This window comes from Kogia breviceps, chromosome 9 (assembly GCF_026419965.1).
Source record: "Kogia breviceps isolate mKogBre1 chromosome 9, mKogBre1 haplotype 1, whole genome shotgun sequence".
NCBI lineage: Eukaryota > Metazoa > Chordata > Mammalia > Artiodactyla > Physeteridae > Kogia > Kogia breviceps.
Window position 1 is genome coordinate 15,619,012 of NC_081318.1, and position 23,308 is coordinate 15,642,319.

Sequence of the window (23,308 nt, forward strand, 5' to 3'; positions counted from 1 at the left end):
AAAGGGGAGGAGATGACATTGAAAGGATAGTTGTGTCAGGATGCTCAGGACCGTAGCACTTCTCTCACCTGTTCCTCGTGTGTGTGTGTGTGTGTGTGTGTGCGTGCATACAAACACAACACACACACACACACACACACACACACGCATGTCCTTTACTTTTCCTAAAATACGTGGGATTGATGAAGAGGCTGATTCTGATAAGGGCTATGATGAGGGGGTTAAGGAAGAGGCTTGGAAAAGAATAAGGTCAATGAGTCCGATTCTCCTGAAAATGCCTTCAGACTTTAGAGGTGGACAAAGAGGGCCTGACCACTTTTTTGTCACCCAATTTGAGTAATAAATGTTGTTTTCTAGTAAAAAAAAAAAAATGGAGAGAAAACCAAGTTTGTTTTTTTTTAATTACTGCTTTTAAAAGTTAATTAATTAATTACATTTTAAGCCCATTTTGAAAAATAACTGTAGGATAGTTCCTCTAGCACCTCCTGTGCCAGGTACTGTTTTCAGCACTTTATAGATATTAATTCATTTAACCTTCTAATGACCGTATGAGCTGGTCCTATTACTATCCCCATTATATAAAGGAGGTTCTGAGACTCAGAAAGGTTAGGTGATTTGCCCAAGGTCACACAGTAAATGCTAGAAGGCTGCATTTGAAGGCAGGCAATCTGGTCCTGGAGCCTCGATGTAGGAGAAGCGTACTGAGCTTTACCCGGGGTCATACGCAAGAGAAAGGGGTTAAGGTATAGGGCTGAGAAATGGCGGTTGGGGAGTTTCATCGTGTGTGTGTGTGTGTGTGTGTGTGTGTGTACGCGCGCACGCTCACGGAGCCTGCCTATGTTTTGAAAATTAAAGTGTTCATTAGTCAAGGGATCCTGTTGCCCTTAATTGTTATAGATCTGACAGTCCAAGCAGAGAAAAAAATTGACTTTTAAGTAAGAAAAATTTTAATCCATCATTTTAAGGCTTAGCACTAATGCCTAGTAACAGTTTTGCAAATGTTAAGGGATCAGGGTGAATCTATTTGCATGTCATTTCATAATAACTTGAAATTTGCCTCCCATTTCCCAGATCTTCATGGTCTGTTGTTCAAACAGCAGGCTACTCTAGTCATAAGGTAAAAATACCATCAGTAGGAAAAGTGGACATCGTGACCCCGCTGGGTTCCCCTCTGCATTTCTGGGAATGTCTGCTCATATAGCAAGTCAAGGGCAATCACGTCTAGTGCTCTGTAGACAAACAACAGAAGTAAGTAAATGTCACCAGCTCCTTGTGGTATCACCTTGATCCCCTGAGGCAAAGGAGCTGGTTTCCAGTATGACTGCAGGTCTCCGGTGTCATCATTGCCTTTGGCCATTAGTCTCCCGAGGCTTCCTCTCTTCTTCTCTCCACCTTTACTCCTGCCAGAGTGGTTCTCAGGGTCCTGAGCCCCACCAGCGTCTGTATCCATCGTGTTAGCATCCTGAGCTGATAGTGTTTCCACCCCCCTGTCCTAGCACTTGCTGTTGCAGAGGTCCTGTGTTCATGAATGGGACAAATCCAGGTCATGAATTGGTTAAAAGGGGAAGAGGAGTCCATCCACGGTAACCGTGGAGTTTGGTCCAGGTTGGGTCTAGTCTAGGGGTTCTGGGTGTCAGGTCTATCCACAGCCACACGGGGGCAGCAGAGGCACAAAGAGCAGTGGGTGCTTGTGATGAGCCGGGGTCGCTGCCACCTTTCCTGGGAAAAAGGGTCTCTCCTCCCCTCTCCAGGCTGACCCTGCTCTATCATACTTTCCTAAACTTAAAAAGAAAAAAACCCACACATGTAATATATGCCCATTGTGTAAAAAATTAGAAAATACAGTTAAAAAAGGGAAAAAAAATTACAATCTTTTTACCTAGAGAGATATTTTATATATATGTATTTATATTGTACATCCTCCTCTGGTAAGAGCCTTTTCCATTTAACAAAAATCACTGGGTATATATTTTCATATCAGTAAATATATTTCTACAGAATCCTATTTCTTTCAGATTTTGATAAAGAGCTGTCCTCTGAGGAACACTGACATAAAGCACATCTGATTCTATGTAACAGCAGTCCGTGTTTTGCAATTGTTTTTTATGTTTTACAATAATGGCCACAGCCTTTTTATTATGATATTGGTTATTATGCAATATGAGTTATGGGAGCATATGCATATCTGAGCTTGGGGTCAGCATATCTGGCGTTCTTTCCTGAGAGCCAGTGGTGGTTTTCCTTCTGTTTTCTTCACCGACTGTGGAAGTTTTTCCCAGCCATTCGGCTTGCTGGAACCTCGGCTGAGAACGCCGTCTATCTTTTTGGTTTTTTTTTTTTTTTTTCTTTGCGGTACGCGGGCCTCTCACTGTCGCGGTCTCTCCCGTTGCGGAGCGCAGGCTCCGGACGCGCAGGCTCAGCGGCCATGGCTCACGGGCCCAGCCTCTCCGCGGCACGTGGGATCTTCCCGGACCGGGGCACGAACCCGCGTCCCCTGCATCGGCAGGCGGACTCTCAACCGCTGCGCCACCAGGGAAGCCCTGCACCGTCTGTCTTATGCTAGTGGTGCTCTGCTGGTCCCTGGACTGTCAGGGCCTCCACTGTGGTTCCCCCAGAGGCCCACGTGTGCTCTCTTCCATCTTCCAAACTTACCTCTCCTCGTAGACAACCTTTTATGTTGGAAGTGGTTGCTACTTGATTAACCTGCAATCTTCCCACAGGTAGCCTGATGAGGGAGTTCCTAGAGTCAAAATCTCTCAGTCCAGCAGCTTTTAATGTGCTTTGGCTTGAGAAGTCAGGGAACAAATGCAGAGCCGCTCTTGTTCACACAAGGAAGGGCCTTCCTTGCCCCTGGCTTCCTCTTCTCCCTTCTTCTTCTGTTCCTCACAAGGGCCTCCGCTCGCCAGAGGACACTGCAGTAGCCAGAGTGACTGTAACATGAACTGTGGCAAATCTCCTGCCCTAAACCAGTCACGAGGAGTTGGTGTTTTGGGTCCGTGGTAAGGACCCTTTATTCGTCACGCCGTGTGAGTGACCCAACATTTGAACTAAGTACAGGCTATGGCCCAGTGAACACACACCTGTGTTTGTGTCCTGTTCGTGCTTCTTGTATTAACATCCTTTGGAGGTAGCTGGGCAGAGGTGGAAATGGCTATGAGAAGTGGACAGGACCCTGGGTCATCAGAAATGCGGTGGGAGACTTTGTGTGCCGTTGTCTCATTTGGCAGGATGTGGCAGGAAAGGCGAGTGGGTACGTGGACCAAAGTAAAGACAAATTATACCTCTTTGCATTGTACCACTTCTGTGCTCCCCCCACGAGGGACTTTCCATCTATCCAGATGAGAATGAGAGCTCAGATTCCAAATCAATCCCGACTCTTCGGTTAGTACTTGCCTCAACAGCAGCCATTTAGCATGCTCTTGGCTTCTAGGCAAAGAAGCCCCTTTTATCTGAGCTCAGGAAGCTGGAGGAGGATGGAGACAGGAGAGGAGACTTCTGCAGCCTTACCCCAGGAGCCTAAGGGCAGCCGAAGCAGTGGGAAGGCACCTTCACACTTCTCTGCTAAGGCAATCCGCTAATCCCCCGCCACTGGGAAATGTGTGAGCTGACAGTGAGTTGCCTCCCTGGGTGGGGGGGGGCTGCTTCCTGTGATCAATCAGGATATACGTTAGCACTTGCAAAGTCCAGGCGAGGCCATATGTGGCGCTGGAGGGTCTTCCTGGCCTTCCTTGCTTATCATTCGCCTCTCCGAGCTGCCTGTCTCATTCTTTTTTTTTTTTTTTTTTTGCGGTACGCAGGCCTCTCACTGTTGTGGCCTCTTCCGTCGTGGAGCACAGGCTCCGGATGCGCAGGCTCAGCGGCCACGGCTCATGGGCCCAGCCGCTCCACGGCATGTGGGATCTTCCCGGACCGGGGCACAAACCCGTGACCCCTGCATCGGCAGGCGGATTCTCAACCACTGCGCCACCAGGGAAGCCCTGCCTGTCTCATTCTTGAGAGACCCTGTCTTTCCCCCACTTTCTAGCCTTTTCTTCTGCACAAGTGATGCACATCTACTGCCCAGCCAGTTTGCTCCATTCATTTTTAATTTTGCCCTCGTGCTGTTGGCTATAGGGCTGTGAGCCACTATCCCTCTCCGCAGCCCTGATTTGTAGACTCATAGGAGCTTAGACTTGAAATGTACTTTACACATCATCTCATTTAACTGTTAATCACTTCCTTTCACAGAAACGGAAACTGAGGGCTGATGAGGTTAAGATCATCCATTCAGAGGCAGGGCAGGGACTAGAACTCAGCCACTTACTTTCTCAACTGGACCTGACCTCGGTCTCTTTTGCCACTGCTGTGCTCTCTCTCCAAGGACCGCTGCCTTTTCCAGCACGGGGTCAACCGCAGTTCCAAACAAGAGGGCCCAGCTTGGGATCTGTGTTTTAGGGGGCCCTGCTCTGGCTTTCCCCTAGCCACGCCCCTCCCCATGGGATGAGGAGTCAGCAGGAGCAAGGCGATACGTCTCTCTGGAGCTCTAACCTGGCCTTGGAGGGAGCTCGACGGAGCAGGTGTCGGGGGTACCCACGGGCAGTGTTTGCCTGGCTTGGGGTAGGTGGGGTGAGGAGAAACCTTAGGATGTATGACATGTATGGGATGTGGACCTCACTGGTGTTCTTTCTCCGGACCTCGCAGAAGGTGAGGGATGTGCTTGTCCTGTCTGTGTTGTCATCAGAAACTAGAATTCATTAGTGTCCCTCTTTGACCTTCCTCTTAGCTATAGTCCTCCTCTCCATCTCTACTTTACTTGTTCTTTAAAATCTACACATGATTCCTGATGGAGGTCTTTCCAGCCAAGCCCACTGGGCTCTGACTGTGCTCTCCTCATTTGTTTGTTTAGCTGCACAGCTGCGTCCATTTGCACCATTTTTGTCTGTCGGCTTCCTCCTGACTGTTGCGTTTTCCACATGTGAAGTCTTCTCTTTGATTGAGTGTAATCAGCTGGTCCCACTCTCCTGCTGTGCCCGGAGAGGCCGTTAGATTGCTCATGAATGACCCACGTCCAGGAATGACCCTCTGTAGACCTTTATCTTGGTTTAAGTCACGTTTCATATCTCTGTTATCTCTAACTTCTGGTTGTGTGAAGAGTATAAGCTTTCTTTTCAGTTGAAAATGTTACAAACTTCAAAGGATTGTTGGATACTAGACTAAGTTTCCCAGAGAGTTTACAAAGGCATTTTAGTAGGATTCCATGGTCAAGTTAGACATTCCTCAGCCCCAGAAAACATTCTAGAACTCTCTCTTTCTTGTGTTCCTGGGTGAGTAGGTGATAGACTATTTCAGAAGTGCCCTCTGGTCCCAGAAAAATAAACCTCCTTATAATGTGGCAATTACACAGTAAGAGAAAGGAGATAATTTGTATTTTAAAAAATTTAGGCCAGAGCCCCATGAACAACTTTCAAAACTTAAGTGAAAGATCATAAATAAATGAGTATTTATTCAAAGTTTAGGATTTTAGCAGAATGCGATTATCTTTTGCATAAGAGTTTGCACTTTAGTATTTTAACGTCTTTGAGGTAGTTCGAGAGTCTCCTTAAATATTGTTATGCAATGTTCTGAATTATTATTAACATTATATCCTACCACCTCCCCACCCTCCGCCTGAGGATTTTGAGGTAGGTGTTTTAGCTTTTTTTTTTTTTTAAATAATTTTATTTTTTATTTGTTTATTTGGCTGCATTGGGTCTTTGTTGCTGCGCGCGGGCTTTCTCTAGTTGCGGTGAGCGGGAGCGACTCTTCGTTGCAGTGCACGGGCTTCTCATTGCGGTGGCTTCTCTTGTTGCGGAGCGCGGGCTCTAGGCGCACGGGCTTCAGTAGTTGTGGCTCACGGGCTTAGTTGCTCCGTGACATGCGGGATCTTCTCGGACCAGGGCTCAAACCCGTGTCCCCTGCATTGGCAGGTGGACCCTTAACAACTGCACCACCAGGGAAGTCCCAGTTTTTGCTTTTTGACACCTCCCTCCTAACCCTCCGATCTTGTACACTAATTCTAGAAGACTGGGGTGGGTGGGGAGGGATTCAGGTGAGGTTTTGCTTCGAAAGGACATGGATGCCTGCCTCTTCCATCATGAAGCCACCTAATGTTCACTCATATAATTTTTTTGCATGTGTGCACTAGATAAGGAGGACTTAGACTTTTTTGATCATATTGTTGTACACGTTGTGTAGTGACCCAGACACACCACACGTTCATATGTATCACATTCATAACTAATATGAAAGTTTCACAAATGAATACTTAGTTACTATGTGTGATGCCCTCAGATATTGTGTGTTCTATTTGATTCTGTTTCATTAAATACACCAGTCACACCCCAGCTGTTTTCACAACCCACGAATGGTTCATGATTTGGAATTTAGAATTTACTGCTCTAGTTCCATAAGTAAAAAAAAGTTCCTTCATTCCTGTGGGAGGCTGATTCACCCAGAGGGTGATTTACTTACGCACACAAATGTGCACACATGCATTATAGCCCAGCTAGTTCCATTTCTGAGTAAGGTGTGTTACAGGATTTGATGGAAATTGTGTTTATAGAGAGGACCTGGTTTGAAGCTCCTGGCACAGCAAGTTAATTGGGAACCACCAGTTTATTATTTTTCCTGGGTCCTAGTTTCTGACTCCAGTGGGAAATTAGGTACTAGAATGTTCCAAGTATAAGATGCAGTAACTTTATCACTAGCTCGTTCTCTCTCGCTCCCTCTCCACACCAACCCCTGCTGTTTCCCTTAAATAACAGAAACATAAGAAAACAAAATTAAACCAAATACAAGAAAACACATGAGGCTGTTGATGCATTTCCCAGTTTTTATAAGATTGTGTCTCACACTCTCGGCTACTTTTGAATGTTTTGCCCAATTTCCTTTGATATGCCTCCCAAGATACAGGGTGATGCTTTATTTTGGGCAAGGCTGGCAGCTGCCTTTAACTGCTCTTTTACTAGGAGCTGTGTGAGGACAGCCATAAGGTTTATTTTTACATCTCACCACAGGACAAAATCCACATTTTCAATCAAGTGTTGAACCCTTCAATTTAACAAATTGTGAAAAATGTCTTGGCCCAGATAAACATCTCTCTAAATTAAGACCTTGCTCCCGGAAGCCCAAGAATTCATTAAGCCATAATTAGCCATGATCACTGATGATTTAACATACAGTAATAAAGGAGAAGTTTAAACTGAGCTCTGAATGCACTGTTGGGAAGAGAGTCTGTCCTATGATTGACTTTTTATAGCTTTAGTTTTAAAATAATTCCTCCATTTCATCTGTTGACTGCCTTTTCTCCAGCCAGCCCTTTATGCAAGCAGGGTAACAGCTGTCATCCAAGCTCCCAATGCTTCAGGCCATGGCATCTATCCCAATGGCATCAGGGAAAGTACCACATCATCTCAGACCAACATATCAGTTGTGAGATTCCAGGCTTTCCTGTAAAGCGACTCATCTGTCATCAGTGGAAAGAAATAACAAGCACTATGCAAAGGTGTATTTGTTTCAGCAAACCCAGAGTACCCCAGAAGGGGATTCTCTCATGATTCTGTTAGCTGGTGAGGTCAAGAGAATTAACTTTGACTAAGTGCCTGAACTCAGGACTTAAGGAATGAGATTAAAAACTATGGTACTGCGCTTCCCTGGTGGCACAGTGGTTGAGAGTCCGCCTGCCGATGCGGGAGACACGGGTTCGTGCCCCGGTCCGGGAAGATCCCACATGCCGCAGAGCGGCTGGACCCGTGAGCCACGGCCGCTGAGCCTGCGCGTCCGGAGCCTGTGCTCCGCAGCGGGAGAGGCCGCAACAGTGAGAGGCCCGCGTACCGCAAACAAACAAACAAACAAAAACCATGGTACTGAGATCTAAATTCAGGTTTCTCTTGCTGGGAGCTTATCGCCGTGTTCTGGCGAATATTACTAATTTAGTAATCCTAAAGCCATCTATCTCATCAGCTCTGTTGGTGTCCAGTGGAGGGACAGGTCTTATAGCTTCCATTTTCTTAAACAAATCTCAGGTTTGACTTCCTGACACTTGATGTGGGCCAAGGAATACCTATTATTCTTTTATCCATCATTTGCATTTTATTTTGGTATATCCAGAGATCTGCCAGGAAATGTTTATTTTACCCTATTGCTTTTATTTGTGTCAGACCACTGAAACTTTGTTAGTATGTATCTCACTGCCATCAGATTCACTGTGGCCCTTCTGTCTGCAGTTTGGTCACTGTAATCTTTTCTTATTTAACGGTGGACACATCTCTTGGTTGTGCTGTTGTCAATGTGATGCTTTTTTTTTTTTTTCGGCTGCACTGCGCGGCTTGCAGGATCTTAGTTCCCCGACCAGGGCCTCGACAGTGAAAGCACCGAGTCCTAACCACTGGACCACCAGGGAGTTCCCTCAATATGATGTTAATGTTACTGGATTTAAGAAAAATCTACTTAACTAAGAAATCTTTTGATCATTAATTTTATTAGGTTATAGGTAAAGGTACCATGGTGTGCTGCATTGGAAAGTACGTGAGCTATGGAGTCAGATAGGTTTGGGTTTACATCTTAGGTCTTCTAGTTACTGGTTACATGTCTTTGAAACCTTTACATAGTATCTCAGTATATGAAGTTCTAGAACTCAGCCAGTGGACACTCAGTCACTAATAATTTTCTTTCCTTATGACAAAAATGAGTGTTTCTGTTGTATGAATGTCTATGAATTTCCCCAAAGTTATCATATCATGGAAACCTATTTGGATATTGGGGAATGGAGAAGCTAACCTGCTTTCCTTGGGTGAAACCTCTCTGTTGCTGATGGATGGGGCCTTCAGAGTGTCATCATTCCCACGAGTTCACCTTTGCTAATCCGAATAGGAGAAGCAGCAGCAAACAGCGCATTATAAATCACCGTTGCTTTCCACCAGAATTTCAAACTGAAAAATCTATTTTGAACTACACGTTCGCTCATCTTAAAGAGTTGGATTATAAGCTGTTAGAAATCAGGGGCCATTAAACAACCATTTTCATTTGCAGTGGATTCAGAATATAATTGTCTTTGAGTTTGGAAAGCATGTGCTGATGAACGCCAAGTAAAGCACCACACAACTAGTAAAGATACAGCCCTTCCTGCTCGCCCAGCCAGACTTAGATGCTCCTTCTTCCAAACTGATAGCACTTTACACCTATAGCCGGGGTTCCCAACTTGAGCCTAAGGCATTATACCATTGGGGTTTAGGTGTGTCTGGCCTGTCAGAGGTCTGTCTTCAGAGTAGACTGTGGAGCTTCCTGGGAGACTGTTCATCCTAGGGAAGGGGTCCCAGGCCTCGTGATCACAATCAGAAATTGGAAGGGAGGAGTGATTCCGAGTATTGTGTGGAATTGGTTTTCTCAGCGGTTCACGCTCTGAAGACAGGGATTGGGCAGGGAGGAGGTGCAGGAAGGTTGTGGGTAAATGGGGACTGTTGGTAAAAACGGAAATGGCGATTTTGCTTTAAAAACACCTTAAGAATTTGGAGCAAAAGTAAATGGCTGTGGTAACAGCTGGAAATCTGCTGTCTAACGGAAGCCTGGAGAGAGGAATGTCCACACCCATCTCCTCCATGCACAGAGCACAGCTGAGCTTCAACACCTTGGCGCTGCCAGCGCAGGCAGCAGGGTGCCCCGTAGGAGTTGAGGTGCCTGTTAGAAGTGGCAGCCGGCATTATACACGTGGATCTTCAGCAGGCCACCAAGGAAGCAGTGAGGCCCCTTTCTGTAGTTTAGCTGGTAACAAAGACCCTGTTGATTGGCACCACAGGAGGAGGACAGAATATGAGAGAGAAGGTTTGTGCCACCCGGTCAAGCATAGGTCTTATCTATGGCTCACCTGTGTATCTTCCCCACGAGTTCCAGAAATACAGCAGGGAGAACCCAAAGAGGGCCTTGGGGCTGGCATTACAGGATGTTGTCAATAAAATGTATGCCACCGCCCACTAGATCTCAGCTCTGCCGGAAGGAACGTTCACCCAGGAAGTGGGTGTGTCACTCAGCTCTTAGCTTTGCAAAGGCAGCCGCGCAAGCCACTAAGAATGGGGTGCTCTTGGGAGGTCCTGGGAGAAGAAAGTGTGATGAGGAAAAAAACTTGCTGCATCATACGATCATTTAACTGCAAACGTCTAATTTTTTTTCCGTCTTTACTGAGGTGTAATCAACAAGTAAAATCGTGAGATATTTAAAGTGTGCAACGTGGTGATTTGATACATGTGTATATACATTGTGAAACGATTCCTCACATCAAGTTAATGACCTATTTACCTTATTTTTACTTTTTGGTAAACACATTTAAGTTCTACTCTCTTGGCAAATTTCAATTATATGGTACAGTTTTATCACCTAGAGTCACCATATTTTACACTAGATCCTCAGACCTTATTCATCTTATAGCTGAAAGTTTGTACCCTTTTCCCAACCTCTCCATATTTCCCCACCCCCAGCCCCCAGCAACCACTTGTCTACTATTTCTATGAGTTCAACTTTTTTTTTTTTTTAAAGATTCCGCGTGTCAGCGATACCACGTGGTATTTATCTTTCTTTGTCTGGCTTATTTCACTTCGCATGATGCCCTCCAGGTTCATTCATGTTGTCACAAATGACACAATTTCCTAAAGTAGAATTTACAGTAATCACGCTATCGTTATTTCTCAGCCTTGAGTAACTCACAAAACTTTTACAGAACGTGTTGCTTGAATGTACAGAAACATAAACCAGTCTATACTACTTGTGATTATGCTTCTAGATAGCCATAAAGCAAGAAAACATACAACTAAGTACTAAAGAGACCTCCGTATTAATAGAAATTAACGATATGAAATAATGGGATGAATGATTTTCTTTTGCTTAAATTAAAACCACGGTACAAGGTAAAAGTACGGTGTAGATGGGACCACACGGGGTCACTGAGTTCAGAAAGCCTTCGCTGTACATGCTGTGGGCTCAGTTCTGCCTCCGCTCTTATCCATTGAACTGCTAAAAGCAATAGTCTTACTGCCAACCTGTCCTTAGTTGGTTTAAACCTAAGAGAACTTATTTCGCTGGTACTGGTCACAGGGGAAGCTGCAAACTTGGGAAAACCTGCCTGTCCTTCCAGCACTTGGAAGCTGTTCAGGAGATGGGCTATGGTGGAGGCAAGTTATCTGCCAAAGCCCAGAATTCTTCTGCAAAATGAGCGATTTGCTGATGTTCTTCAGTGAACCCGTCTGGCTTTCTAATGTTCCATCACAGCATGAATTTTCTGAAAATCTTTGAGACCCAAGAAGAAAGCTTGTAGAACCTCTCCACCTTGCCGAGTGCACTGGGCTTGGAGAAGAGGGGCGGCGGCGAGGAGCGGTCTCTGCTCTTTACGCTCTGCTCGCGCAGAATTCATCCCCGAGGCTCTAACGCAGGAGTGTGTGCTGTGAGATCCTTTTCTTACGGCTGCACTGTTCAGCATTTGCAAAGAAATTCACCGTCTGCTCCTCCTTTGACCTGTGTGGGGCGCGGCAAAGCGTTGCCGCAAAGCAGGGTAGAAAAAGCTGGGTCATCCATCCTGTAGCCAGTGCGCATGCGTTGAGATATGCTAACAAGGTTTTAGAGCAGTAACCAGTCCGAAGGCGACGTGTAATTATGCCTTCGATATGAACCTATCAGAGACTTGCACAGTATCCCGAATCTTATATAGGCAGCTGCCGTTACGGCTGCGGGGTCTTCCTTCCATCTTTCTCTAACCAAGCTGTACTCCAATAAAGTGTGATACGAGAAGAATCTAGCGTGTGGCGACTGTTATTCTGCTGGTCAGACGCAGCTCGCCATAGACCTGATGTCACCCAGAGCAGAACATACTATTCTCACCCTCCAACCCCACCCTTGTAAGGGTGTGCGCCGCTGTCCAATTTTAGGGATAGAACAACTCTTTTTTGCTCCTGCTTTCTTTCTTTCCCTTGAGAAACATCAGAGTCTGCAGCAGAGGATGGCCTCCAAGATCCTGGCTCTGAAGGTGCGTCCAGCTGAGCAGGCTTCTTTGCTCCCGATTCATATTTGGGCTTCATTTCTGCCTGTGGAGGTGCTGTGAGCCTTCCAGTACCACAGGCTTGAGGAGCTCATGGCTGTTTGCCTCCCCGCCATATTCTTGTTTTCCTCTCCATCTCTCTCCCTCTCTTCAGATCTGCCATCTGAGCACCTGCTGCCACTTCCGGTCACAGCCATCGCCTCTGGCCACCCCTCCACTTGTTCTCTGCCCGGCATCTTCTTCTTCATGCTTTTCTCCTTTCTTGCATCTTCTTCAACGTTTCTCTTCTCTTGGGTGAACGAATTCTCCTTGGTTCACCATCACCAGCCAATTTGGGCTTATTTTTTCCCTCAGTGGCTGACAAACAGATCCCGGGATTATCAGGGATGATTTGGGGCGTAGAGATGACTGTTACTCAGAACGGCACAGAATAGACAAGCTGCTCACGTGGGCGGATTCTGAGCCCCGTAAACTCGGCGACTCTGGTGCTGGAAGACAGTGGCGTATGTGTCTTCACCAGAGGAACCTTTTTCTTGGGTGTACTGTGTTCAAATTCAGATGCAAAGCCACGGCCACTTCCCTGGAGCCTGGAGCAGAGATCACCCACAAGCACTCTCTTGTCTCTCAGACGCCCTTCAGGGCTTTGATTTGTTGTGTTTGCAGAACTCTCCTGCAACAGCTGCAGAAGCTTCAGACTTTGGTGATGGGCAAGGTTTCTCGCACCTGCAAGCTGGCTGGCACGCAGACTGGTACCTGCCTCATGGTGAGTTTCCTGAGGGGACAGCGCCATCACTGCCCTGGCCCACTCCCCAGTCTCCAGTCTCTCCCCAGCTTGCCACGTCCAAGTGCTGGGGGGTTCAGGGAACCACACAGCTCCCTCCGAGGCTGTTTCTCCGCTCTGATGTGACAGTGATTGACTGCATGCGGTCTGCTGGCCTGATGGAGGGAGTTTTCTCCCTGGACCTCCCAGGTGTTGCAGGTTTGCTCTGTGGATCTCGGAATCGACGGCTCTCCACTTTCTCTCCTCGGCCTGCAGGTTGTTGTGTTATGCTTTGCCGTGGCATTCGGCACCTTCTTTCAGGGCTATGGGCCCTATCCTTCTGCCACCAAGATGGCCCTGCCCAACCAGCATTCCATGCAGGAGCCCTACACAGCCTCCATTGGTAAGACAGCGCTCAGCAACTTGGGAGGTGGCTTGTTTCTTTTCTCTTTCATTTCTCAAAGTTTAACTTTCTGAAAGAAGTCTTAGGTGAGAGTCTAATTTTTTTTTTTTTTTTTTTAGATGGGAGGACTTTACTAAACCACTTGGTTTAGAATAGCTGTATGATAAACCTCCCTGGGTACAGAGCAGTGGTCTCAAAGTCATTTATCCGTAAAAATGCATATATATCCATTCCTTGGGAGAAGGCAGTTCAATACCACTGTTCCCCCAGAAAAAACATTCATTGAATAGACCCACACAAGCATCTGCCCCCGAATTAGTTACTCTGTAGTTAACTGTCATTGCTGTGACCCCCAAGACATTGCAGGAAGTGTTCTTGGCTTCTGTTTACATATGAAAGTCTAATTTTTAAGAACTGGTAAAAGTGTAGTTTCTCCATTGCAGGGAGGAAGAGAGCCATGGGGGTGTCTGGCTCCCAGGCTGCTGGGTCTCCCCTTGTGGCAATCACCCACTGGGCTGAGACACCCCTCGGAATTCTCTAGAGCTCAGCAGAGCACAGTTTGCAAACTACTACTCTAGACTGTGTTCCCTGGCAAATTCTGATGTCTTCTTTTTGAGTTCTGATAAGGGGGAGGGATGCGCATTTGGAGGGAAGGAGTGGGGAGAGCATTAAGTTTTCCATGACGTTTTCAAGGAATTCAACTCATAGTAAGAATCTGTAAAATGAAATGAAAGAATCAGCCTGTCTTAACAAAATATTATGCCTAAGATTTAGAAAATTTGGAGAATCAGGTGTCAGAAGTGATATTCTCACCCAGATCAATGATCTCTTTTAAGTATGTAGGAAATAAAGAGGTGATATGTAGGGATCATAAAATAGATATACCGGGCTGCCCTGGTGGCGCAGTGGTTGAGAGTCCGCCTGCCCATGCAGGGGACACGGGTTCGTGCCCCGGTCCGGGAAGATCCCACATGCCGCGGAGCGGCTGGGCCCGTGAGCCGTGGCCGCTAAGCCTGTGCGTCCGGAGCCTGCGCTCCGCAACGGGAGAAGCCACAACAGCGAGAGGCCCGTGTACCGCAAAGATACACTAGTAAGAACAAGGGTGGAATTAGGGGGTACTGGATTTGGGGGGTAGGCATAATTTTGTGGTTCTGAAAGATCTGTGGTCTTTGTGAGGTAGGTGTATCCCTGCCAGGTATATGACAGAAAGTCTAGCATTTCAACCAAATAGTTTCAGTGGTCTCCCGGGAAATTCTTTTTTCCCTAAGGGAATTTATCTCTAAGTTTAATTGGAAGCCAATGGGAACATAGTTTCTCTGTTGTAGAAAATTGCTAGGAGCCATCTAGCTATGCAACTATCCTATAAAACAAAAGAGAATGTCTCCGTTGTTTGATTTATGACTTTGGCTGTGTGTCTTCTCTCCAGTTTTAAATGAAAACGCAGTTTTCTCCCCTTTTTACCTTCTCCCTATGCAAGACCTACTCACTGGTAATGTTTATTTTAGCTGCGTCTGGACATCTCCAAGTATTTGACTCCTATTCTCCATGAATTATTTCCCCCAGACGGTTGGGGGTGGGGCATGGAGGGGAGTTTTATTTTCAAAGCAGTGGGGTGGCCGTATGCTTCCTGTTTATTTGCTTTTCTATTGTTCTTCCAGACTTTTTTTTTTTTGGCAGTACGCGGGCCTCTCACTGTTGTGGCCTCTCCCGTTGCGGAGCACAGGCTCCGGACGCACAGGCTCAGCGGCACAGGCTCAGCGGGCCCAGCCGCTCCGCGGCACGTGGGATCCTCCCGGACCGGGGCACGAACCCGTGTCCCTTGCATTGGCAGGCGGATTCTCAACCACTGCACCACCAGGGAAGCCCCAGACTTTTTAATTGGTATCGTTTTTCAATGCACAGAACTCTGAAATCCTGAAGCCTTTATAGAAAGCCAACTCCAGTTGGCACCCCTTGTCCTGGGCAACAAGAACCCATGAATTGTCATCTGCCCCCAGCCCTGGGCATCGAGTGAGGGGACGTGATGTACCCTTGTGGTCTCTCGTAACACCTGTTACTTTGCTTTGTTCTCAGTGAGATCCAGGAACCTGCTGATCTATGAGGAACATTCTCCCCTGGAGGAGCCGTCCAGTTCGGCCTCGGCTGGGGAGCTTGGGCGCTGGGACGGAGGTTCCTCCCTGCTCAGGGCATCAGGGCTGGAGTCCAGGCCTGACGTGGATCTTCCCCATTTCATTATATCAAATGAGACCAGCCTGGAGAAGTCAGTGCTGTTGGAGCTGCAGCAGCACTTGTGAGTCAAATAGATACAGATCCACCTCCTCTAAGGCACCGATGATGGGTTATGCATCAGCAACGTGCAGTGTGGCGTGTAGACTTTCCCACTGGTCTAGTCCAACCCTCGGCTTTTTCAAGAACTATTTCCAGCACCCGCACTCTGGAAAGTCTGTTGCTTGTGAACAGCTGCCCCTTGCAGAGATTGGGCAAGAGACCTGGTGTGAGCTGGCCCCGTGTCTGCTGCACCACCGGGGAGCTGGCAGTGGCGGCTCCAAGAGTCGGGGGAAAGGGCTTGACTCCCTTCCTCCCTCAAAGCCTCACAAGTAAACATACAGTCCAGTAACAGCAGTGTATTTGCTATGCAAATGCAGCCTCAAGACAGTCCGCAGCTTCCTTCCAACTAGAGATACATATATGTCATGCTATATGTCAGTATGTAGTTTTATGATTTATATGTAAATAAACATGCATTAATTATAATTATATAGTTATAATTACATATTAATATTGAAGGACACTTCGAGAGGCACTGTGCATGTATGTGTTTCCATATTGAAAATAACATACGTTTGTCTCCAATTCTCCATGAGGTGTTTCCTTTAGGTAGTTATGAGGAACAGTCCTTACTTAAACACAAAGGCTTGTACACCTGCTGGGCATCGTTGTCATGCTGGGGAGATACCTGGCTACACCAAATGACACGGGAAGGAGCGTCTGCCTCCAATCCTGGTTATACATGGTGTGGTTTGTGGTCTAGCTGAACTCTGTCTCTGTGCCTCCCAGAAATGATGCTATTCCAATGCGAGTGGGAAAGGTTTTGTTTCAAATTCTTCAGTTTTCTTCCCCTAATGTTGCAGGGGAAAGTTTGTAATTGTATATACTATTATATGTTTACGTTATATTATACATGCATATAGTGCTTTATTATTTATTATTATTATTTATAGTGCTTATTATTTCAAGCACTATGTAAATACGACATAGACAGTAAATCCTTTGAAATACTTGAAGAGGTTAGACATTATTATTCTTCCTATTTTAGCAAATTGTAGAACTGCCACTAGGAGTAGAGAAGACTCAGCTGCTTGACTGCTTGACTCATGACACAAATCTTCTCTCCTCTTGTCTCAGCTAGTCAAGGCCCCAATGAAATCCCTGTGGTTCTGGTATGTCTTCCTGATACCAGAGCCCTCATAGCCCGCCTCTGAATGCCTAGAGACTTTCTAGGCTGTTACATAATTTAATAATGTATTTATTTTCGGTTATATATTTACTGTTATTTCAAGTTAGTTTGGGTGTTTTTTTTTTGTTTTTTTAGTCTTTATCTAGAATCTTTTAATCTTTATAAAGATTTGATCTTTATCTAGATTTTTAAAAACAATCTTTATTCTAGACCAGGGATCAGTCTTTATCCTTTTATTTTCTCCTTCACAGAGTTTAGCATAGGGGTAACTAACCATTCTCAATAAATACAATCAAATAAAGCAACGTACAACAAATCAGTAACAAACTGCCATGTTTCTCCTCTGGGCTGGAATGTCTCCTTTGTCGTGAGGCTAGAGGCAGGAATGTGGATGACGGATAGGCTGGTGGGGGGGGGGGGGACGGACACGGACGACGAAGACGGGTGGGGGGGGGACACTCCGGGCACAGGGGAGAGGACAAGAAGCACGCTTGGGCCAGCCCGCAGAGTCGCAGTCATGGAATGATTGTGTCATCCTACCGAGCACGCGGCAATTGGCAGTAAGACCTCTTTTTCCTTCTGATGCCTTCGCAGGGTCAGCACCAAACTGGAGGGGAATGAAACACTAAAAGTTGTAGAACTCGACAGAAGAGTGAACGCCACCTTTTAAAGAGACTGTCGCCACCTCCCTCTATCTCCTCACTCTACCTTTCTGTCTCCAAACCGCCTCTGTCATAAGCTTTTCCTTTTTGCCACCCTATCTTGACCGAAGACCTGGACGTGCAGTCATGGCTTTGGATGCGAGGACAGCCTGGGATTTCCACCCACGGTGAGAGAGAGCGCCTCCCCCGGTCCCCCGTCCCTCCCTGCGGAAGGGAGCCCGCTTCTCTCCCTCCCTGTTGCTTACTGCCATAGGAAATCACCTTAGGGTCAGGGGTGGCATGAGCGGGCTTGTTTCTACCGACGGTGCCAAAAAGATACTGCCTGCTTCTCAGCGGGGTGGGTGTGACCGCCTCTTTGAAGAAGAGCTGACTCTTGTTCATTCGAGACCCCATCTCGAGCCCCCAAAATACCAGGATGCCTGGTGGAATCTGGCACAGCACCGACTGACTGACGTCCTGCCTTGCTCAGCCTGGGTCTCTCCTGCCGCTCTGCGCTGAGCCCCCCGCTGACTTGGCCTCCGGCACTGGAGCTGGAGCGAGGCGTCCCCTTCGTACTCTCAGGCCGCAAGTGCAATGCCTGAAGGAATCAGGCTTTTCTACTCCAGGCAAACCTGCCCCATCATGTTGCTTGTAGGATTTCTCCACAGTCTGTGTCCCCACACACCCCTAGTTCGGCCTCCTTGGCTTCTCCTCCCCATTTGTAAATAGTATTTATTAGCTTGCTGAGGCTCCCCTGGGCAACCACACTGAAGACATCCGGATGCCTCCCTCCAAGCTAGCAAAGTCTTCTGTTGGCCTTTGGAGCGAGGAGGGCACCCTAGGCTCTGGGATCCCCAATCCTTCCAGGCCATGTTTTGCTCTCTTTTCTTCTTTTTTGCTGGAGCCCCATAATTATAGTTGGGAAATCTCCCTAAGCTTGTGTCCTCCTGTAGAATGAGCTCAGAGGGTAAGATGGGGCAGTGCCTTGCTCAGGTCTGGGGCTCAGTGGATAGATGCTTTTTCTGTCCCTTACCCGTAACAGGGAAGGGAAGCCCTGTCCCTGCCAGCAGGCGTTTCAGACAACCCTTCTAGCTTGTCTTTCTCCACCTCCCCTGACACTTCTGCTTTCCCCCTCCTCTTCTGCCTCAACACAGGAGGTGAGCCTGAGGCCTGTTTCTGGGGTCAGAGAAGGTGACATCTGTGTATCCACAGTCTTACCTTTTATAGTCAGGTTTGGCTACTTTGCAGCTCACCCAAAGAGACACGACCTAATCCGCCACCCCACTCTTATTTTTTTTAATGATTAAAAGTAACTTTTGTAGTTTTAAAAAAACTTTCCTCTTTCATACAAATAAGAAATGGAAATTGACTTTTTACTGTGTAATGTAGAAGACTCCCCTTAAATGTTTTTCCCTAGCTTGTAAAAGATCTCGTGTAAGAAATGTGCTCACGTTCTGTATTTTATTTTTAGTAGTAGCTGAAGCACCCTTAGCTTTAACTCTCTCTGTCTCCGTTTCTGTCTCTCATCTACATTGTCACTGGAACCTGTACTTAGGAGAGATTAAGCCACACCTGGGCCTTCTGTTCCATAGCAGACACAGAATTTGGTGTCATTAGCACTTGCCGTCAGACCTCATAAGCAGATCTGGTACCTTCGGGGCTCACCGTCAGTGATTCCTCTCTCCCTACCGTGATGGAGAGAGTTCTGGCTGGGAGACGGCCAGATCCGTCTTCTTAGCACTGATGTCAAGCGGGATCAGGATTGCAGGGGTCCTGGCAGCCCTCTCAGTCCTCTGCATGCCTCTCACTGCCCCTTCCATTGGCCAGGGAGGCCTGAGACCGGCTGGGTCGTGCAGGAGGAAGGTTGCTGGCATGCGGCCCGCTTCTGTTTCTCTCTACCTTCTCCACTCCTTCTCTTCTGCTCTAGACCCTCTTGGGCCTGGCTGGTGTCTGCTGACCCTGGGCCACTACTGACCCATCCCTCTCTTTAAAATGTCATGTAATTATCAGACACAGGCAGCCTGTGTGTGGGGGGGGGGGAAGGAGAGGGCAGCTAAGAAGGTAAGAATATAGAATTAACTCAAGTAGTATTTGGATGATAAGAAAGGCAAGCTTTTGTATGTCAGTGAGAAGGGGTCATCTTACCCCCCTGATGCACTGGAACCGGATCGGATTTTTAAGTCTCCTGGGTTAGCCTGAGTAGAAAACCAGCTCTTCTGACTAAGGAGGGAGAAGGAAAAGGGCAGCAAATTCCGAGCGCCTGTCTTTAGTGCCTTGAGGATTTTATTTCCTCCCTGACCTACCCTGGCTTGACATCCCTGTCTCCAGCCCTCCATGCAGCAGGGCTTGATCTCTGGGAAACCGTTCTTCCCACACCCGAATCTGTGTCTAGAGACTAGGGACATCAGCCTGAGAGCTCAAATGGCCATCGTAAGGGGATCCAAGGACCAATTGCTGCTATTATTGGGCAGTGGAGACCTCCGCCCTCCACTCCTTGGTTGGGCGAGTAAGGGGAACTAAACAGTTATCCCTTTAGGAGGATGTAATGGAGTCAAGAGGATGCAGAAGAGTTGGATAATGCCAGATTGGTTCCAAATAGTTCATGGGTGTGTGCACCTTTTCTGTTCCAGGGTTAAGCCCGCAATGTCAGTGGATTTGTTTCCCTCCCCAGAGCCATCCCATGGGTGAGTCAGTAATACCTGGTTAGCTCTGAAGACGTCAAATAGGGGCAGCCTTTTGGCTTCGGAACCTCAGTTTTGGAAAATGAGAGACTGTTAGCACAACCCTCAATCGTAAACAATCAATGTTAATGATAAACATATTCATATATGTTTCATTATGTCAACAGCTTTTCCTCTTTCCTTTCTTTGATTAGCTTAGTAGAGGAGGTGTCTTGCAAAAGTTCAGAGAACAGGTACTTTTTTACTGGATGAGACCTGAGTAACCGAGACCCCCCCAGTGAGGTTTTATTCAGAGCTCTTGACTTTGCACTTAGAAATGGATACTGTAAATGAAAGGCCTCAGTGCCAGGTTTAAGAAAGAATCTCTGTGAAGTGTTAGGACTCTGGAGCCTAGCTCACATAAAGGGAGTGTTACATAAGAATCTGACAGCTGAACTAGGTTGCTCCGTTTGGGCAGGAGGTGGGGATGAGGTTTGACACCAGTACAGGCAAAATTAGATAACCTTTTTATGAATATAAATTATTTTAATTTAAAGACCTAATTTGTAGATTGTGAAAGCAGCTTTTAGCTCAACTTATTGACAAACCAACTGTAAATACCATGTTTTTTTCTTCCTAAATCTCTCGGTTTAGCCTGAATGCCGAGAGAGGGCTGTGGATCTCGTGTGCCCTTGGAGCAGGAGTCTTGAATTGGTTCACCTTTATTCTGGCAGTGAGTCAGTGTCCAGAATTTTTGACAGAGGTGTTTTATTAAAATTTTTGTAGCACTTTGTGCCTCCTTCCCCCTATGTCCTCACACCAAGCAAAAGACAAGGATCAGAGGCCCTTCAGGGGCAGCTCCTCCGAACACACGTGTCACGGGAGCACGTTGCACACCCAGAGACCTCCCTCTCCCCGTCGAGGAGATGGGGCATCCGTGCCGGCCCTGCTCACGTGGGGAGATGGGAGACGGAGGAGAAGGCATTAGTCTCCCCCTTCTCTGCCGAGAGCTCTTGTCACTAATTCGGTTCTGTTGAATCCAGTCTTTGAGAAACCTTTATTACAGACACCAGCTCTCCTGCTTGAGGCGCAGGCAGGACCTGTGAGACGGACCAGTAGCAGGTAGTGCCCTGGTTGGAGTCATTGTCTTTGAACGCTTTTCAGCTGAGACAATTAGGAGACGTGATCGCATAAGCCCCTCTGGGAGGGCAGCTACAGGAGAGAGTAGGGGGCTGTGAAGCAGCCAGAGACAGAGTTCAGATTTTTCATTCATTCATTCATTCATTCATTGAGTCAGTCATTCACTCCCAAGGAAGAGTGTTGCAGAAGGCCCTAGTGAATATTGGGGAATAAGGGGGCTGAGGAAGCTTCATTAATCAATAGCTCTTCAAAAGACCCATGTGTCAGCTCTCTCTCTCTCTCTCTCTCTCTTCTTTTTCTCCCTCTCTCCCTCTCCCTCTTCCTTTTGCGCAGGCACGCGCACACATGCACACTCGCACACTCGCACACACATTCCTCCCTCATCTCGCACACTCGTTTGTGCCTTACATGTGCCTTATATTTGGCTCCAGCATGACTGAGAACTACCTAGGGGCTGGGCGATTTTATATACAGCTTTGTGGTACTAGACTGAGGTGGACGTGGGAAAAGGAACTTTTTCCAAAGGCTCAAAAATGGTTTCCTGAAAGTGAGCCGTGATCAGATTTGCACATCAGGAGAAAAGGAACAGAGTTGTGTCCATTAGGAAAATCCCATCCTGCAGAGGTGCAATCACATCAAAAAATGGCCAGCCGGGATTAAAGGTATTATAAATCCTCCGAGCAGAACATTTTCTCAGCTCAGAGGAACCTGACGCATTTGAGGATTAAGGCTCCGTGTCTCCGTGGACAAAGCGTCAGCACCTACCACAGGACAAGACTAGGTATTGTTTCGTTTCATCCTTTTGGGCAACATAAAATCTGGGGATGCTTTATTTTGCCTTGGTTTCTAGAAGGAAGGGAAATAATAATTCTTGAGCACCTACTAGATGCTGGGTGCTGTGCTAAATAAGTCTTAATTTTATAGAAAGAGGAAACAAGGGCAACTAATTACTATGAGCTGGATAAACAGCTAAGTGATGTGGAAAGTGCAGCCATTTGTGGATTAGGTTGAGCGGATCCCTTTCTGCGTGAACATGCTGTAAACTTTGAAGGTCCTCTGGGCAGAGAATGCAGTGCCTGCCTCCTAGGCTAGCCCTGCTGTGCAAAGTTCAGGTTTTTGCCTCATGCTGGAGATGTCCATCTCCTGTCCGGTTCATCCAATCCTCTGTGAGCTCCAGCTAGCAGCCTTTGCATCCTGGAAAAGCAACACCAGCGGTTTTAGCTGTTTCTCTGCTCCTCTTCCTTACTCACCAGCTGGCTGAGAACGATGAACTTTTTGCACCATGGACCCATGGCCTATGCTGTTCAGCAAATCTCCCTTGCAGATGAAACACTTTCTGAATCTATGAAAAACACCAGCCCTCTTTGACAAATTGTGAGCGACCCTTTTTAAACAATGCTGAGCAGACTCTGGGCTATAAGCAACCATGAGCTTTAATGTCTCTGCTGACAGGCTGGGCTTTCCTCCCTTTGGTAACACGTTATACAGACCAGCAGTGTTTAAGTCCGAATGCATTGTGAGTCTATTATCTGTCATATCATGCCGTTTTTTATGGCTTTTTATTCTTTATCATAGCTAAGTAAATACCAAAAACAGTAAATGCTTCGTAGGATACTTGTATTTAGTTTGGAAAAAAAATGAATTGAAATTGTTATGCTTTTGTATTTCTATTTCTTGCAAATAAAATATTTTTTTTCTTAAATAGTGAAAGTTGAAAACCCTGATACTCTGTTTTTAAAAGCTTTTCGTATAAGCATGGATCTGCATATGTGTGCCTAACCATTCCTTCCTGATTATCTAGTCCAACTGAAAGAAGAGCCTCAAACCAGCAATTTCTATGTTATATAGCACTGAATCCAAATCTCGGTTGGAGGAGTATTGAGAAATGTAATTGTTTGTTTCAGTCAGTCACAGGAAGAAAAACAGTATTCTCTGGAGATTTATGCTGCTTGACTACTATTTTCGTTGTCTCCTACAACTATTTTCTAACTAGATTTCAGAACTCCATGGATTTGGTTTTGCTTTCCCCATCTCGGGATGCTTGAGGATGATGGCTTGGACCTGAGCCAGAAGAGCAGGATCCTTCCTCATGGGAACAGTTGCAGAGGACACCTAACACATATTCATGCTCCAGAAATTCTGATGAAATGGTTGATAAAGGTCAACGCACTCGAGCAGAATCATCTTTATTCCATTGCAATCTCTGTATT

At 46.6% G+C, this 23,308-nt stretch overlaps 1 protein-coding gene across 1 annotated transcript in view; it reads left to right on the forward strand.

Moving 5' to 3' along the window:
• CREB3L2 (cAMP responsive element binding protein 3 like 2) overlaps positions 1–22,816 on the forward strand; it is a 126,664-nt gene extending 103,848 nt beyond the window's left edge. Inside the window, exons 9-12 of the mRNA XM_059074904.2 lie at positions 12,701–12,800; positions 13,074–13,200; positions 15,274–15,490; positions 17,252–22,816. Coding sequence (XP_058930887.1) covers positions 12,701–12,800; positions 13,074–13,200; positions 15,274–15,490; positions 17,252–17,327 — 520 coding nt within the window. The 3' untranslated portion in view covers positions 17,328–22,816. The remainder of the gene's footprint in view (positions 1–12,700; positions 12,801–13,073; positions 13,201–15,273; positions 15,491–17,251) is intronic.
• The last annotated feature ends 492 nt before the right edge of the window (positions 22,817–23,308 follow it).